Raw genomic sequence first — 17676 nt, forward strand, 5'->3', positions numbered from 1 at the left:
TCCACATGTGAAGTCTTACAGGAAACATAATTACTTTTCCTTTTAAGATCCAGCCCGGGGCCAACTAAACAGTCCTTTATGTACTGGCCTCACCAAACACTGTTTATCTTCAGAGATACACAGGCATGGCGGACACTGGAAGAATCTTTAAGTTGGGAAAAAAAAAAGTCTCAAAGGCCCAATGGTGGTGGGAATCCCAAGCTACAGGTACAAGACAGGAGGAGAGGTCTTCTCCCTTCACCGTGGTGATAGCAGGATGTGACAGACGTGACATAAAGCTGTGATCTCAGGATGGCTCTGTGTTCACAGACTTCATCTCCTTCCCTCTTAGTCTTTTGTTTTCCTTCTAGTTTTGTTGCTGTTGTTTTCCTTGTAATTTAGATGCTACGGCCATGGGAAACATTTGTTTATTACAGAACTAAATGAGAACCAATCATGTTTAATACCACTTCTTCAAGGACCAAGAACGAAGTAAAGCTACCTGGCATTTCTTTGACACTACCAGGCAGAAAGCTCTGTCCTATCTTCTTGCTTCTACCTGCCTGCTTTGGACAAGCTTCAATTTGCCAAGACCCTCTGTGGACTTGGCCTCTGAAATGGCCCCCTCCAGGAGCTGCTGCTTCTGTGCCGTCCCTGCAAGGCCTGTGCTTCCCCCTCCTTTGCTGGAGCTTCATCCTCCTTTACTCTTATTATGCTACACAGTTGTTGTGAAGCCCAACTGATACGTAGAGAAGGAAATCGTGGCAAAGAGCTTCCAGAGAAGGGCCACCTGGTGGGTAGAGATGTCTCTTGCCCCATAAGGAATGCAGAGATTTTAGAGCTGTAAGAAGCTGAGTGAGCCTTTGAATCAGTTCGTCACTTTAAGGGCAAGAAACTAACCTTCAGAGACTATGTCAGGGCTGACAGCGAAGTTCTAGGTTCTTCACTGTACACACTGCTGTTGCCTCCCCCCAACAACCTGCCTGAGGAAGTTCTGTGAAGACACTGTGGGTGGGAGAGCACAGGCTTGGGAGCCAGGGAGGCATCTGCACAGAGGGCAGGACAAGGTGCAGGTCAGTGAGCCTCCTTTCCCACTGTCGCACCTGACAAATGGTGAGTAGTCAAGACACAGAAATGCTACTTACTTTTTTTTTTCAAGAGTTTATTTATTTGTCAGAGAGAGAGAGAGAGAGAGAGGGCACAAGCAGGGGGAGCAGCAGAGGCAGAAGGATTTGGGACTCAAATCCAGGACCCTGGGATCATGACCTGAGCTGAAGGCAGACACCTAACCTACTGAGCCACCCAGGTGTCCCAGAAATGCTACTTTCTGAAGTTCCTATGTTACTATTTTGTCAGGTTGGTTTCTGACCACCTTCAACTCAGTTTGGGCATCCAAACCTTAGTGGCAGGTATTTAACTAATCGGGCATTCTTCTGAAGAAAGAAATTACTGCAAAGAATATTAGAGTCCTTCAATGAGGCCTCCTAAAAATCAGATGGTTATCTGTTTATAAATGAAAAGAGAAAAGCACCTCCTCTTACTTTCATCTTTCTAAGTCCTCAATCTAATGCAGTTAATACTGGTCATCTGCATATGTACATGTTTTGCTGAAGGCCATAGTGTCACTAGCAGCAGTTTTAGGAGATATGCAGCTGGACAAATGTCTCTCCCCAAAATATGATTCTAAATGGGCTTCACATCTCTAGTACCAAACCACACCAGAGGTGTCAGCTGATTAACTGGATGGCAGGTGACAGACAGTCAATAAACTGAGCGTCAGGTCCATTTTCATGGGAAAATCTATTCTGCAGAGGAGAAGAGCCAGAAAGACCAGGGGTATGGAGCAGGAGGGCCTCAGATTTCTGTCCCCTCCACAGTGGACCTTTCACTGCTACTATCAGTGAGCAAATAGTTTGCTCAGTTATTGAAACATTTGCTTCATGTTTCCCTAAAACAAAATTCAGCATATTTACTACTGAATATATGGTTTGATTTACTATTTTGGTAACTGGCAAATTTATATGAAACCAAATAAAATCTCTTCAAAAAAGACTTTTGAGCACTTCTGGTTTTAGCTCCAACATGTAAGGAAAGCTTGGAAGTCTCATTCCTGTCAATACAACAATAAAACACTGGACAAATGGAAGACCAACTACTTTTCTTGGACCTGTCAAAGAATCGAGGGTGAACCACTGCTCAAAATCTGGGGAGTTAGGTGCATCTAGAGAGCTGTAGCAACCAAGATGTACTTACTCAGAATGGAAACTGCCAGAGCCATAAACTGATAGGAACACTTAAAAGGTGATTTTGATGAATTGTTGGTGGCTGGGCATGATCAGCATAAGTGAGAAACCATTACAAGGTAGAGTGATAGGGGCCCCATACTTTCATAGGTGTTCCCTCCAGGAACCCAACCTGGTTCTCATGCTGAGAACAGAAGAAGGATCACCTCACAGATCTTACAGGGAGAAAGGAAGAGTAGACATTATGATATACTGTTCGTAGCCTTCTCCATACAAAAGGCTTACTCTCTAGGAGGAAGGACTTTACCAGAGCAAATTCTAGACCGTGGTTCCAGCTTCAGCAAGGAAATTCCTCCCCACTTCTGCCTCTCCAGCTTTCCTGTCTCGTGGAGGGAAAACAAAAATAAAACAGAGGGAACAGCAGTCAGGGCTTCAAAGAAGTAGTCTGGAGCACTGCAGACAGGGAAGGGGGCAAGGGCAGGCAGAGAGCTCTACTCATGTAACAACACTTTTGGAGACCACTCTCCTGAAACACTGCCTCACTTAAAGCCCAAGGGTTGATCTGAAAATCAGAGAATTCGTCCCCTCCTCAACAGCTTATCACACACCAACAGGGCTCCAGTATAATAGTACATTACAGTTAAAAGAGCTGCAATACACCCTTTCTCTGAGGAGGGAAACACAGGGAAGCCCAACCTAAAGAGGGAGACAAAAGCAAGGACAGGATGGGAACTTAAAGCCTGTGGTATCTATAGCCAAAATAAACATCAAGTACAGCCCAACTTCCAGCCAGATTAACACAAATCCTAACACCAAAGGCCTACTTTACCTCAGCTGCTACTGCCTGATGCAACAGGTCTGGCTTTCAATAGGGAATTATAAGGCATGCCATAAGACAAGGAAAACACACTCTGAAGAGATGAAGAAATCATCAGCACCAGACTCAGACATAACAGGTTCTGGAACAGAATCTGGAACAGACAGGGAGTTTCAAATAACTATGATTAGTACTGTTAAGGGCTCTACTGGGAAAAGTAGACAAAATGTTAAGAACAAACAAATAATGTAAGCACAGAGATGAAAAATGTAAGAAAATATCCAACAACTATGAGACAAAAGTAAAAGGTATAACATATGCATAATTATAATCCCAGAAGAAGAACAAAGAAAGAATGGAACAGAAGAAATATTTGAAGAAGTAGTACCAGAGAACTTCCCCAAATTAATGCTGAACACCAAGTCAGAGATCCAGGAAGCCCATAAAACATCAAGTTGGATAAATGCCAAAAGTCTATCCCCAGGCATATCATATTCAAAACTGCAGAAAACCAAAGAGATAATCTTGAGAGAAGCCAGAGAGGAGAAAAACACCTCGCGGACAGGGGAACAAGGGTAAGAACATGCCAGCAAGAATGAAATGAAGTGCTTATAAAGTGTGGGAAGAAACCCCCGCCAAATCAGAGTTTACATCCAGCAAAATTATCTTTCTGTGAAGGAGAAAGACTTTGTAAGTGGTATTTAAAAGAAATAAAAAGCAAATATAACAAATAGGCAACAGTTAAAAGCATGGTAATATTAACCCAACTATATCAATTATCATTTAAATGTAAATGGTCTAAATGTACTAAGAGACAGAGAATACCAGAGTGGATAAAAAGCAAAGCTTAACTATATGTTATCTATAAGAAGTCCACCTTAAATACAAAGACTCAGATAAGTTAAAAGCAAAGAATGCTCCAGATCTTGGTTTCTTCTTCTTCTTCTTCTTTTTTTTAAAAGATTGATTTATTTTTATCCTAGAGAGGGAGAGATCACAGTGGGAGGGGCAGAGGGAGAGAGATTCCCAAGCAGACTCTGGGTCGAGCGTGGAGCTAGACGTGGGGGCTGATCCCACGGCCCTGAGCCAAAACCAGAAGTTGGGTGTTTAACTCACTGCACCACCCAGGCACCCCAGATCTTGGTTTCTTTTCTTTTCTTTCTTTCTTCCTTCCTTTCTTTCTTTCCTTTCTTTATTTTTATTTATTTGACAGAGAGAGAGATCACAAGTAGGCAGGGAGGCAGGCAGAGAGAGGAGGAAGCAGGCTCTCCGCGGAGCAGAGAGCCCGATGCGGGGCTCGATCCCAGGACCCTGGGATCATGACCTGAGCCGAAGGCAGAGGCTTTAACCCACTGAGCCACCCAGGTGCCCCCAGATCTTGGTTTCTAATCTCATTCTTCAATACAAGGAACTAGAGCTCACTAGAGAAATGGCTGATTCTAGGACTGGGGCAGGAAATACATAAGATGAGCCCGGAGCATCTTATCATGCCAGAAAGTAAGGGAGTGCTCAAAAAAGGAAACACACACATGCACATACACATAAATGGGATGGGGGGTGTCAAAGAGACAGAGGAGCCAGTTAAAAGAGCCCCCAAAGGCCAATAACCCAAAATATAAAATGAATATCCATGAATCTATATTGATACAAATAAATGATCGTATAAATAAATACGGGGGGGAAGCGACAAATTTCCCTTGTGAAGAATTCCAAAAAAGCATAAAGCCCCACTCCTTAAGTGTGGGCTGAGCATAGGGACCTCCTTCCAAAGAGTACATATGGAATGGGCGCAACAGAGCAACTTTATAGTGCAGAAACCTGACACATACTACCTCACCTGGTGAACACTGATAAGTCATGTTGACAGTGTATGCCCCTGATGAGAAGAGCACTTCACCTCCATGGTCTTCTTCCCTCCAATCCACAGTCCGAGAAAAACATCAGACAAATCCCAAGTGAGGGATGTCCAAAATATTGACCAGTACTCCTCAAAATTGTCAAAGTCGTCAAAAACAAGGAAAGTTTGAGAAACTGTCACAGCCAAGAGGAATCTAAGGAGACATGACACCTAAAGGCAATACAGTAGTCTGGATGGAATCCTGGGACAGAGAGAGGACTTTTAGAAAAAAGTACAGAAATCTGAATAAACTATGAACTTTAGTTAGCAATAATGTATTAGCAGGAGTTCACTAATAATAGTAATGTTAGATATTAAAAATAGGAGGTATATGAGAAGTTTCTGCACTACTGTGCCAACTTCCTGGTAAATTTAACACGATTCTCTTATCATATACATTTCCTAAAATTTTTCAGGTAAAACAAACTAGGGTTTGAAAGAAACCTTCTAAAAACAATTCAGCTAAATACTTGTTAATCAGTTCTCAGGTCCTATGGCTTCAAACCTATGTCGATGCTTCCTACAGCAGAAGCAATATATCCTGTCCCTGCTGTCAGTTTCTCAGGAGCTGTCCAAACACAGATGAGAGTGAAGGCAACACGCCAGGCAGAGGGAGCTAACACAGGTGTGTTCAGTTCTTAGAAAGAGCTGCTGGTAGGGAAGGCTACAGCCTCCACTGGTATTTGCTTCTGGGGACTGGGTTTTTTTCCCACATTTCAGTATACATTAGGGATGGCTTCAATAAAGAATGCTTCCTACCTTGTCTTTCCCCTGGGCTCACTAGGATTCAGCATTCATGTCTACTCCTTGTAGAAATTACCAGCAATATCTGGCACTTGTCAGGTTTTGCCTTAATGTAACATCTTACTTCTTTGCCAGAGCAAAGGAAGTGGGAAAACGAGCTGCATAGAGGCAGTGGATGTAGAAGAAAGAGGAGGTAAAAAATAAAGCTGGTTCAAGAGTCTTTACTCAAAAAGAGAGAAACTTCATACAACTGAGTAGAGTTGCTATCAAAGAAGAAAAGGGCTAGGACTCTACAGTTACGTTTTTTTTTTTTTTTCAAGATCAAAGTTAAACTTTATATTCTTCACTGAGATATTTTCTTAAAGAAAACACTGGTTTCTTACTTTTCTCTTTCTTAAACAAGTCAACTAGATATGTTTCATGAACATTACTGTTAGAAGAGCAGAGAAATCTGAACTACCTCTTTGGCAAAGTCAGGTTTTCACCAGGGACCCTCAAAGTTACAAAATCACATTAACAATCACCCTGCTGGAAACTCTCAAGGGAGGGATTTTCATAGGGAGATAAAAATAATTTCTAAGGCTTGACAATAGCAAAGACAATCTTTCCTAGCTATTCTGAGTTTATTATTTTAAAAATGTTCATGTTCGTACTTAGGTTTTTGAAATACATGTTTAAAGGTATTGGTTAGAGGAGAAAAAAGCTAGCCAGAAAACTCTCCCTCTGTCCCTGTCTGCCAGTGCCCTCCTGTGTCCCATACTCGTATATACAAGTAAATATGAGTATGTCATTACTTTTCGCTATTTTTACATAAAAAGAACACACAGCAATATTGTTCTGCACTTTGATTTTTGACTTACTAATATCAGAACTCTTCCCATATTTTTAAAAAGATTTTACTTATTTATTGAGGGGGGAGTAGCAGGCAAGAGGGCAGACTCCCCACTGAGCGCAGAGCCCACGCAGGGCTTAATCCCAGGACCCTGAGATCATGAACTGAGCTGAAATCAAGAGTCAGACACTTAACTGAATGAGTCACCCAGGCACCCTAGGGCTCTTTCCATATTGGTACACAGAAAGCAACTATAATTTACTTAACCCTCATGGACATATACGTTCTTTCCAGTATTTTGTTATTATTAAGGATGCTGCAGTGAATAACCCCATGTATTTATCATTTCGTGTGTATGCAAATATATTTGTGAGATAAAATTCCAAATATAGAACTGCTAGGTCCATGGACACATGCAGTTTCAATTCAAGCAGATTTTGCCAAATTGTTTCATACGTGGCGTTGAGCCAGTATGCACTCCCAGCAGCTGAGTATGCGGTACGCATTGCTCCCCCTGGGTAGACCCAGAATAATATGTCTTTTGCGGGTTTCTTCTAGTCTGATAGGTGACAACCGGTATTTCAGTTTAGTTTCAATTTGCATTTCTTACTTTGAGTGGTGTTGAGCATCTGTTTATACGCTTTAACATCCATCTGCATTTTATTAATGTGAACTTTCTGTTCACAATGAAAAGCATCTGGGGGGGGCGCCTGGGTGGCTCAGCGGGTTAAAGCCTCTGCTTTCGGCTCAGGTCGTGATCCCAGGGTCCTGGGATCGAGCCCCGCGTCGGGCTCTCTGCTCAGCAGGGAGCCTGCTTCCTCCTCTCTCTCTCTGCTTCCTCTCTGCCTGCTTGTCATCTCTGTCTGTCAAATAAATAAATAAAACCTTTAAAAAAAAAAAAAAGAAAAGCATCTGGGAAGGTTGGAGGATTGAGGGAAGGAAAAAAAGTAAGGGAGAGGAGAAAGAAAATACATCTATTCAGTTCTGTACAAGGATAGAGACCTCACATTTTGGGCTTATATTAGCCTAATTTATATTGGAACATGTCAAATTCTAATGATGTTTTGCTATTATTTTTTATTAAGAAATTCTATTTTTAGAACAGTTTTAGTTTTGAGAAAAATTGCACAGAAAGTACAGAGTTCCCATATACCCTCCCTTCCTTCAGTTTCCCCTATTATTAACATTTTGCATTAGTGTGGTGAATTTGTTACAATTGATGGACCAATAATGCCACATTATTATTAATTAAGGTCCACAGTTCAAATCAGGGTTTATTGTACAAATGCATAGTGTCATGTACCCACCATTACTTACCATAAGAATAGTTTTACTGCCCTAAACATCTGTGGGTCACCTACTCGTCCCATCCCTTCTCCCTCCTCTGAGACCTCTGGTAACCAATAATCATTTTACTGTCTCTACAGTCTGCCTTTTCTACAACGTCATATAGTTGGACTCATACATGATTATAGCCTTTACAGACTGAATTCTTCCACTTAGTTATATGTATTTAAGTTTCCTCTACATCTTTTCATGGCTTGATAGCTCATTTCTTTTTAATTTAACACTGAAACACATTCCATTTGTATGGATGTACCACAGTTTATGTATCTAGTCATCTATTAAAGGACATCTTGATTGCTTCCAATTTTCATCAGTCATAAATAAACCTGATATAAACATTCATGTGCAGGTTTTTGTGTGGACATGTTTTTGACTTAGTTGGGTAAATGTCTAGGTGGGCAATTGCTAAAATCTAAGGTAAGGAGTATGTTTAGCTTTGTAAGAAACTGCCAAATTGTCTTCCACAGCTAAGCGAAAGAGTCCAGTCTGTAAGGGTTGTGCCACTTTGCATTCCCACCAGCAGTGAATGAGCTGTTGGATTGTTTATTCATGGGTTGTTTTATTAGGTTGAGTTTTAAGAGTTCTTTGTGTATTTTAGATACAAGTCCTTTAAGAGAGGTGTCTTTTGCAGATATTTTCTCCCAGTCTGTGGCTTGTCTTTTCAGTCTCTTACAGCATTATCTTTTGCAGAGCATAAGTTTTTAATTTAAAAAAGTCCAACCTATCAATTATTTATTTCATGCTTTTGGAACTGTATCTAAAAAATCATTGCCAAACCCTAGGACACCCAGATTTTCTAGAAGCTTTATACTTTTGTATTTTACATTTAGGTCTCTGATCCATTTTGAGTTAATTTTTATGAAGGGTTTAAGATCTGTGTGTGTCTAGATTCATTAGTTTGCATGTGTATGTCCAGTTGTTCACCATTTGTTGAAAAGACCATCTTTTCTCCATTGAATTGCCTTCACTCCTTTGTCAAAGACCAGTTGGATATATGTAAGTGTATATATTACTGGTCCCCCTATTTTGTTCCATTGGTCTGTTTCTCTATTCTTTTGCCGATACCAGTCTTGATTCCTGAAATGTTACATTAACTCTTGAAACCAGCTAGTGTCAGTCCTCTGACTTTGTTCTTCTTCTTCAATATTATGTTGGCTATTCTGGGCCCTTGCCTCTCCATATAAACTGTAGAATCAATTTGTTGATATCCATAAGAGACCTTGCTGGAAGTCTGACTGGGACTGCACTGAATCTATATAGAGCAAAATGGGAAGAACTGACATCTTAAAAATAGTGAGTGTTCCCAGCCATGAACATGGACTATCTCTCCATTTACTTACATTTTCTTTGATTTATTTCATCAGAGTTTTACAGTTTTCCTTATCAAGATCTTACACATATTTTGTTAGACTTATGCCTAAATATTTCAGCTTTTTGAGGGGGGTGCTAATGTAAATGGTATCATATTTTAAATTTCAAATTCCAATTTTCATTGCTCATATATCAGAAAACAACTGACTTTTGTTCTACTAAATTTTACCATTGTTTTTAGAATCAAGCAGAAAAATAGTTGTCTATATGTCTGTGGATGCAACTGAAAATACAGAAAATCTGATTCTTGAAGCTGTGAAAAATTACATATCTGGCTTTTCACCTGTATTAGAATCAGATATCTTAGAGAGTTCCCTGGTTATAATAAAGGAATCTTGTATCAATAACTTTGTCCTTTGTGATACATTTTTAAAAATCAAGTGATAAACTTTAAATAAGATTCCTGAACATAATATTCAAGTCCACGTGAACCAAAGCCATATCAAAGGAACCTGTGGTTTAGAAAATATTATTGAGAACACTGTGCCATCTTTTGTGATGCAATACAGCAAGCTTAAACAGTGTTTCTAACAAACTGTGGCACAGTTCTGAAAAACTGCATGTTGGTTATAAATTCCTTAGCTTCTACTGTCCTCACAGATGAACTTCTGTGAATGGACTAGATGAATGACAAGTTCAGGCATTCTCTTCTATTGCTTAGGCTTTATAATACAGTATTGATAGGTATCTTATATAATCTTAAAGTTAATGACCATCTGGTAAGAAGAAACCTTATTTTCAAAATGTATCACAGCACAAATTTATAACATCTGAATTGTGCCCTCTGAGCCTACTGCCACAACAGTTGCTTAAGGAGTTGAATCTTAAGAGGAGTAATACTTGAGAGTGTAAAGTAATTGTACAGAATGCAGGAACATGTCTTCTAAATGCCTCATCAGGACTGTAGGACGTATTCTCCCAGGTTTTGAGGGTGCTGCTGGAAGGCACATCAATGCCCACCCTTCCCCTGAGGCAGCCTTCACCTAGTGAAGGGTGTTTATGAGGGGTGTTTATGAGGGGGGAAGAACAAAATCCTGGTCACTGAGGGGCACCTGGGTGGCTTAGTCAGTTAAGCATCAGACTCCTCATTTTGGCCCAGCTCTTGGTTTCAGGGTCTTAAGATGGAGTCCCATGCTCAGCAGCGAGTCTGCTTGAGATTTCCTCCCTTGCCCTCTGCCCCTCCCTCTGTTCGACTGCTTTCTCTTTCTTAAATAAATAAGTCTTTAAAAAATTTTATTTAAATTCAATTTAATTAACAAATAGTGCACTATTAGTTTCAGAAGTAGAATTCAGTGATTCATTAGTTGCATATAACAATAAATACATCTTAAAAAAAAAAAAAAGCCTGGCCACTGTGTCCCAACTCAGGATAACTATGCAGGATCATCCCAGTTTAAGTGTGGAATCAGCTGAGGTCTCTGTTGATACTATATTGCTGCTCATCTTCTCCCTCTGCTCCTTCCTGCTTCTTTCCCCTTCTTTTCAGGTGGTGATTCTCAAGAGCTGTCCCTAACAAATGCCCCCCACACTAGCTTCTGTCTCTGAGTTTGCTTCCCAGGGAAAGTGAACTGTGACAGCAATCAGTCAAATAATGAGGATTTTAAAGCACCTTACTGGGGCTCCTGGGTGGCTCAGTGGGTTAAGCGACTGCCTACCGCTCTGATCATGATCTCAGGGTCCTGGGATCGAGTCCCACATCATACTCCCTGCTCAGCGGACAGCCTGCTTCTTCCTCTTCCTCTGCCTGCTGCTCTGCCTACTTGTGCTCTCTGTCAAATAAATAAAATCTTTAAAAATGAACAAATAAAGCATCTAGACTTTGTCTAGGCATGGTGGTTAGAAATGGAGGATGGGAGCAGAGGGGTGGGAGAGCTTACAAAATTAGTACAACACAAACCCTTCCACACAAGTACCCTTCAATGTAGTTGAGGAATCCAAATGCACTTAGATGAGACTATAAATATAGAGGAAATTTAAACAAATACACTAGAATTTTATATTCAAATGACTGTTGTTCAATTAGCAATGAATCTGGGAGGCTGTATAATTATTTTAAAGAACTAGAATAGAAAAATCACAAAGATTTTTGGAACACTTAGATGTACAACCAGAGCGAGTGAGTGAAAATGGTTTTTGCTGTCACTGGTTTTCATTTCCAATTGTAGTATGTAGTTTGGTGACCCAGTAAACTGCCAAGATTCAGTACCAATTATTTTTTCTATTCTAAAAGTCAAATCCACCCTCAAAGGCTAAAGATATTACTAATAAAATAGGTTGCAGGGCAATTCTAAGAGACTTCCCTAACATTCTCTCAACTTGTAAATGCATTCTCCTCTCTAAAAAACAGCTTGATTGGTACATAATTCTCCCATCTGAAGTGTATAATCCAATGGCTTTTAATATATTCACAGGGTTGTGCAACCATAACCACAGTCAATTTTAGAACAATTTCCTTACATCCCTCCAAACAACCAGCCTCCTTAGCTATCACTTACAAATCCTCCATATCCCCTAATCTAGATGATCATTAACCTACTTTCTATATCTATAGATTTGCTTATTTTAGACATTTCATATAAATGGAATCATATGTGACTGACTTTTCACTTAGCATAATGTTTTCAAATTTCATCCATATTATAGAGTATATTAATAATTCATTTCTTTTTGCTATCTAATAAATCCAATTGAATGAACAAACCATACCTTATTTATCCACTTGTCAGGTGATGGACATATGTGTTATTTCCACTTTTGAGAAATAAATAATGCTGCTCTGAACTTAATGTACAAATTTTTGTGTGAATATATATTTTCATTTCTTTTGAGTATATACCTAGGAGTAGAATTGATGGACCATATGCTAACTCTATGTTTAATATTTGAGGAATTGTTAGACTGTTTTCCACAGTGGCTATACCACTTCACATTCCTACCAGCAATGTATAAGAATTCCAGTTCTTCTATTATCTTGCTATTATCTGCTTTTTTATTATAACCTTCCTATGAGTATGAAGTATCTCACTGTGGTTTTGATTTGTATTTTTCTGATGGTTAACAATGTGAACATCTTTACATGTGCTTATCGGCCATTTTTCATATTTGGAAAAATGTCTATTCAGATCCTTTGCCCATTTTAAAATTATTTGTCTTTCTAGTATTGAGTTCTTCGTATATTCTAGATATAAGTCCTTTATCAGATGTTCACAAAACTTTTCTCCCCTTCTGTTCCTGTCTTCTCCCTTTCTTGATGATGTCCTATGAAGTACAAACCTTGTACATTTTTATGATGTCTAGTTTTTTGTCTTTTTGTGGTCTGTACTTTGGGTGTCATGTTTAAAAAACCACTGCCTAACTCAATGGCACAAGGATTTACATCGATGTTCATTCAAAGAACTCTGTAGTTTTTGCGCTTGTATTTAGGTCTCTGGTCTATTTTGAGTTAATTTTTATATCTGGTGTTAGTAGGAGTCTACCTTCATTCTTTCACATGTGGCTATCCAGTTGTCCCAACCCCATTTCTTGAGAAGAATATAGTTTCTCTACTGAGTTGTCTTGGCACCCTTACTGAAAATCATACATGGCGGTTTATTTCTGGACTCTCGATTCTATTCCATTAGTCTGTAAGTCTATCCTTATGCTAGTATCACACAGGGAATCCTGAAGATAACTGCTATGTGTACTCATTCATCATGAATGCTCACTGGGCACCCATGACATTGGGTGTCACTCTTTGAGGTGCTGCGGAATCTCAACTGAACTAAAACTTGCTTGGAGCTTAGCTTTATGCAGAAACACATAATTAAACTGTCTATGAGTAATACATACAGTTTGTCAGAGATTGATAAGTATCACTTAGGAAGCAAAGAAGGGAATACGAAGTATTGGGGGGAGGGCTAAATTCAGACAGGAGAGCCAGGACAGGCCTTGCCAAGAAGCTGAGTGTTGAACAAAGACCCACAGAAGGTAAAGAAGCTGGGCATGCTGACATCTGTGGGGAAGCACTTTAGTTAGAGGGGAAAGCAAGGGCAGTGGCCTGAAAGGCTGTTTGAAGAATGAGAGGGGCCAGTATGTCTCAAACGCAGTGAATGAAGGGGAGGAACTGAGAATGAGAAAGAGGTAAACATGGGGCTGGATCCTGGGGGTGCTTCATAGGCTATTGTGAGGACACAGGCTTTGCCTTGCATGGAATGGAAACCTGTTGGAAGTTTCTGGGTGGAGGAATAGCATAGTCTGGGTAAAGTGATTAATAGACCACTATGGCTGCTGAGTTGAGACTAGACTAGGGAGGGAGGGTAGCAGCAGGGGCCAGTGAGGGGATGATGAGAGACGGTGGTGGCCTGTGCCCCACCGAGTGGGGGTGAGTGAGGGTGATGAGAGGAGTGCCCTGACTCTGAAGGGGAAGCCAGGCAGATTGGCCTGAAGACAGATGGGGAAATGAGAAAGTGGGGAGTTGGAAACTTAAGGTTTTAGGCCTAAGGCACTGGAAAGATGAAGTTTCCACTGATCGTGACAGAAAAGTCTGCAGAAAGGGTGGCTTCGGGGACACCATCAGCTTATTTCATCTCTGGAAACATTAATTTTTGAGATATCTAACCCTAATGAAGAAGTCAAACAGGAACTTTTGTTTACAGAGCTCTGAATAAAAATTTGAGATTCAAAAGCATCTAAACGGCACTTATAACAGATGAGATTGCCAAGGCGATGCATGCAGACCAGGAGATGGGTACAAAGACAGGGTCCGAGGCAGCCTCGCCTCAGAGGGCAGCCTCAGGGGTCGGGAACACATGTGCTCATACAGACACACACATATGCACATGTACATATGCAAACACACACATGCACACAGGGAAGACAGAAAAGACAGCAAGAAGCAGAGAGGGAGAGAGAAACACTAAGGAAGAGTGGCCAGAAAGACAGGAGGAAAAGCAGGTGACATAAGTCAAACAGAAAAGTGTTTCCAGGAAAAGGGAGTCAAGTAGGATGAGGCCTGAGGAACGACAATAGTGTCAGCAATGCTGGTCACTGGTGACCTTGAGAAGTGACATTTTGGTGGAGTGATGGTAAAGAGAAAATGTTAAGTAGAATAATCAGAGACAGTGATAATGGACAAATAAATTCTGGGATATTCAGAAGATTGAAATCTATGCAGTGGTATGAAACAATGAGCCAGATACACACACACACACAGTAACATGGACATCATCAACATAGTAATAAGTGAAAAATAATTACAGGTTCAGAGCCCAAGACTATACACATAAATTTAAGAACGTGCACAGAACAACACAATTAAATAAATGAGTGGAAGTGAAGGATGGACATTGATGCCAGTGTGGGAGTGCCACAGAAGTAGGAATAAATGAAATAAAATACAAGCAAAGATGCCTGTATCAAGAATCAAGACATAGGATCAACTTGATTTGTTTATCTGAGGTAGTGATCATGGAGCAAGGGAGTAGAGTATTCTTAGAAAAGAAATACAGTTAGTAGGTATGTGTTTTTCATACGTGAAGCTTTCTATTATTTGTTACTTATATATCTTGCTCCAGAGATAACTATAACATAGCATGATAATCACGCAACAGTGTATCTCCATTCTATAAACTTGACACATTTTGGTACAATCATTATCTCAATTCATGAATGGTATTTAATAGGATCTGGAGTAACAGTTGCCAAAAACTAAATTAGTCAATCCTGAATCTAATAAACGGTAAAGCTTTAATCATAATTTGAAATATCAAGAGAGAAAAGTAGATAAAAAGACTCCTATAGAATTGGACTTGACACTATGATTAATAACTTAGTACACGAAATACTTCTTAGCCGAATGCTAACCACACACATCAGAGCCTACCCTGACAGGCAGAGCTTATTGCAAAAATGTGCTCATGTTTCACTTTATAATAAATGTATGTTTCCAACAGGCTCCTAGTTCACAAAATGCTTTTTGTTTTCCATCTCTAAACTATAAATTCTATTCTCAAATAAAATCGACTGCAAGGAGGAGATCAGCACCAGATGGAAATCAAATTAATGGGCTCTGAGAAGCTGCCACTTGAGATGGAGCTCAGTGCTACAGGGAGAGCTGTACCATCATGTATCTGGGGCCCACTGGGCTCAGGATCAGGCCAACCAAGACTCAAGGAGCCCCATTTCCTACCCCTGTGGAAGTTTTGTGTGATCTTAGAATAATTGCTCAAGTTTCTCTGCCTTACTTTCACCGAGTTCCTGCCAACAAAGACAGTGGATGAATGAATACAGGAAGAAGGGTCAAGAACCCTTTTTGTTCCCAGCTTAGTACCTATGAAAAGGGGAGATAACAACATATCCCCACTGTGCCACATGTGACCTTTGTTACTTATAAAATAGAAATATTAAAACCCTGGAGGCCGGTTATAAGTGCTGATCCCAGAGTCCTTGTCAAGAAATCCTTTACAATAGAGACTATTGTTCAACAAGAGCCATATAGCACCCAGCAGGTGAATCTTCTTAAAGGTCTAAGACACACTTTAGAAAAATACGTTCTAAGGAGAAGTTTAACAAAGTTTCCACCATACCTGTTTCCCCCTTCTTGGAAGGATGGTCTTAGCACAAGACAATGTAGCCCTGAAAAGTTTTTGAGTTTAAGCTGAAATAATTTGATTGTTCCACAAAACTACTCCACATCTTCCTTTTACTGACTATAACAATAAAATATTCTGAAAATATTTCCACACAGAAGATATTTCTAATGGATTCTCTTACAGATTACAAATTCCCATTAACATCAAATGAAATTAGCAGTAGACAGGAAATGCAGACTGTTAACTCTCCAATTAGACTTAAACCAATGTCTTGTATGCCATGAGCTTCTAACCCCATGTTTCTACAAGGGTGAGGCAAAGTTTCTGAGCTCCCTGAGTTGTGTGGAATTAGGTCATAGTAAAGAGGCAGCACCATTTAGTGTAAGGTGGGCAAACTCTAGCCCCAAGGCCACTGGATAGCTCTAAGAGCAATGGCTGACTGTCACTTCCTACCTAGTGTGGCACCTCTTTCCATGACTCGCTTTGTGTCCACCCATCTCCACTACCGCCACCTCCTGCCACCATGTCATCTTCACCTTCTGTTCTATTCTGTTGGTGGCCATAGCCCCCACCCCTTCAGGAGTCAGTGCTGTTGAGTGAAAAGGACTGGGATTGCCTTCAGACCTCTATTTACCTCGTGTGCTTCCCTAGTAAAGGGAGAATTACAAGCCGGAACATCACCCAGTTAGTACCCACCACACAGTGGGTGGAACTAATGGGGGGAAGCAAGGTTTCCATATGATAGAGTCATGTGTGACAAGGCTGAGGGTGAGAAAAGGCTCAAAGGTGATGGAACATGGTTCTAGTGGCCTGTGGCAGTACTTGCCTGTGGGCCGCAGAGAAAGAAGGACTTGTGCAGAGAAGCTTGGGGCATGGAGTGGATGCGTGTGGGCAAGCAGGTGACATGGCTGAAAGGCGTAGGGCAGCTGCCAGGCTCTGGGTGGGATGCTCCTGATGAAGGTGCTTCTCAGCTGCCACCGCAGGCTGGTGCTATCAGAAGCTTCTGCTCAGGCTTCCAACAGTCACGGCCAACACGTTGTTTTTCATGCCTTCATAAAGCTCGGCCCCGGCTGGTGGGGCTGATGAAGCTTAGCTGTGGCAGCAGAAGCCTGTGCTTCAGGCTGTGGATGAGCTCTAATTCTTCCACCACCACAGTGGGCCTTTCCCAGCCTCCACCTGACTTGCTTCATGGACACATCCCTGGTTGGTTGGGGGCCTCATGCGGCTCCTCAGGATTGTTAGAGATTCTAAATATAAATCTAATTTAATTAAGTGTGTTTATTTAATTATTACCATAACCCTCTGGCTGAGGGATGGAAGTACATTATCCATCTGCATTCATCTATCAGATTAGAAACAAGATGAAAAAAAGAGAATTCTTTGATCCACCATTGGTTGGAGGGTAGAACAGAAAGTGATGTGGTATCTCTATGAAAATCCAGAATGCATGGTGGCTTCCCCTCAGCATTGTTGATCTCTGGTGGACAGATCTCACATGCATCCAGATTATGAAACTAAGCTGGGACACCTATCACAGCACTGGTGGAACACATACAGAGCTAAATGCCCAGTGCGCACAAACAGCTAGGCTACAACCGAAGCACAGCAAAAAGAACCTTTATGTAGGTCTTACTTCTGTTATAAATTATTCTAAGGGCTTTATATACAGTAATTCATTTTGTCCTCAAAATAACTGTATGAAGTAGGTACTACTAGCTCTATTTTAAGATGGAGGAACACAGTGGTTAAACAACTTGCCCAGGGGCACAGAACACAGGAGTAGAAATTATAGACTTCTATGCAACGCAGCTAAAAAGGAATGAGGTACATTGGTTTAAGATAAGATTCCCATCTATCTCTCACAAACATCTGGAAAG

At 40.7% G+C, this 17676-nt stretch overlaps 1 protein-coding gene across 3 annotated transcripts in view; it reads right to left on the bottom strand.

Annotated features, from left to right (window-relative positions):
* ANO10 (anoctamin 10) overlaps positions 1–17676 on the bottom strand; it is a 218966-nt gene that overhangs the window by 71786 nt on the left and 129504 nt on the right. Inside the window, exon 12 of one of the 3 annotated variants that reach the window (XM_080796631.1) lies at positions 2478–2601. The exons of the other annotated variants lie outside the window; for them this stretch is intronic. Within the exon in view, the coding sequence (XP_080652757.1) occupies positions 2560–2601 (42 nt within the window). The 3' untranslated portion in view covers positions 2478–2559. Of the gene's footprint in view, positions 1–2477; positions 2602–17676 lie in introns of those variants that run through there. 3 annotated transcript variants of the gene reach the window in all.

Source organism: Martes martes (genome assembly GCF_963455335.1).
Source record: "Martes martes genome assembly, chromosome: 1".
In the NCBI taxonomy this organism is placed as follows: domain Eukaryota; kingdom Metazoa; phylum Chordata; class Mammalia; order Carnivora; family Mustelidae; genus Martes; species Martes martes.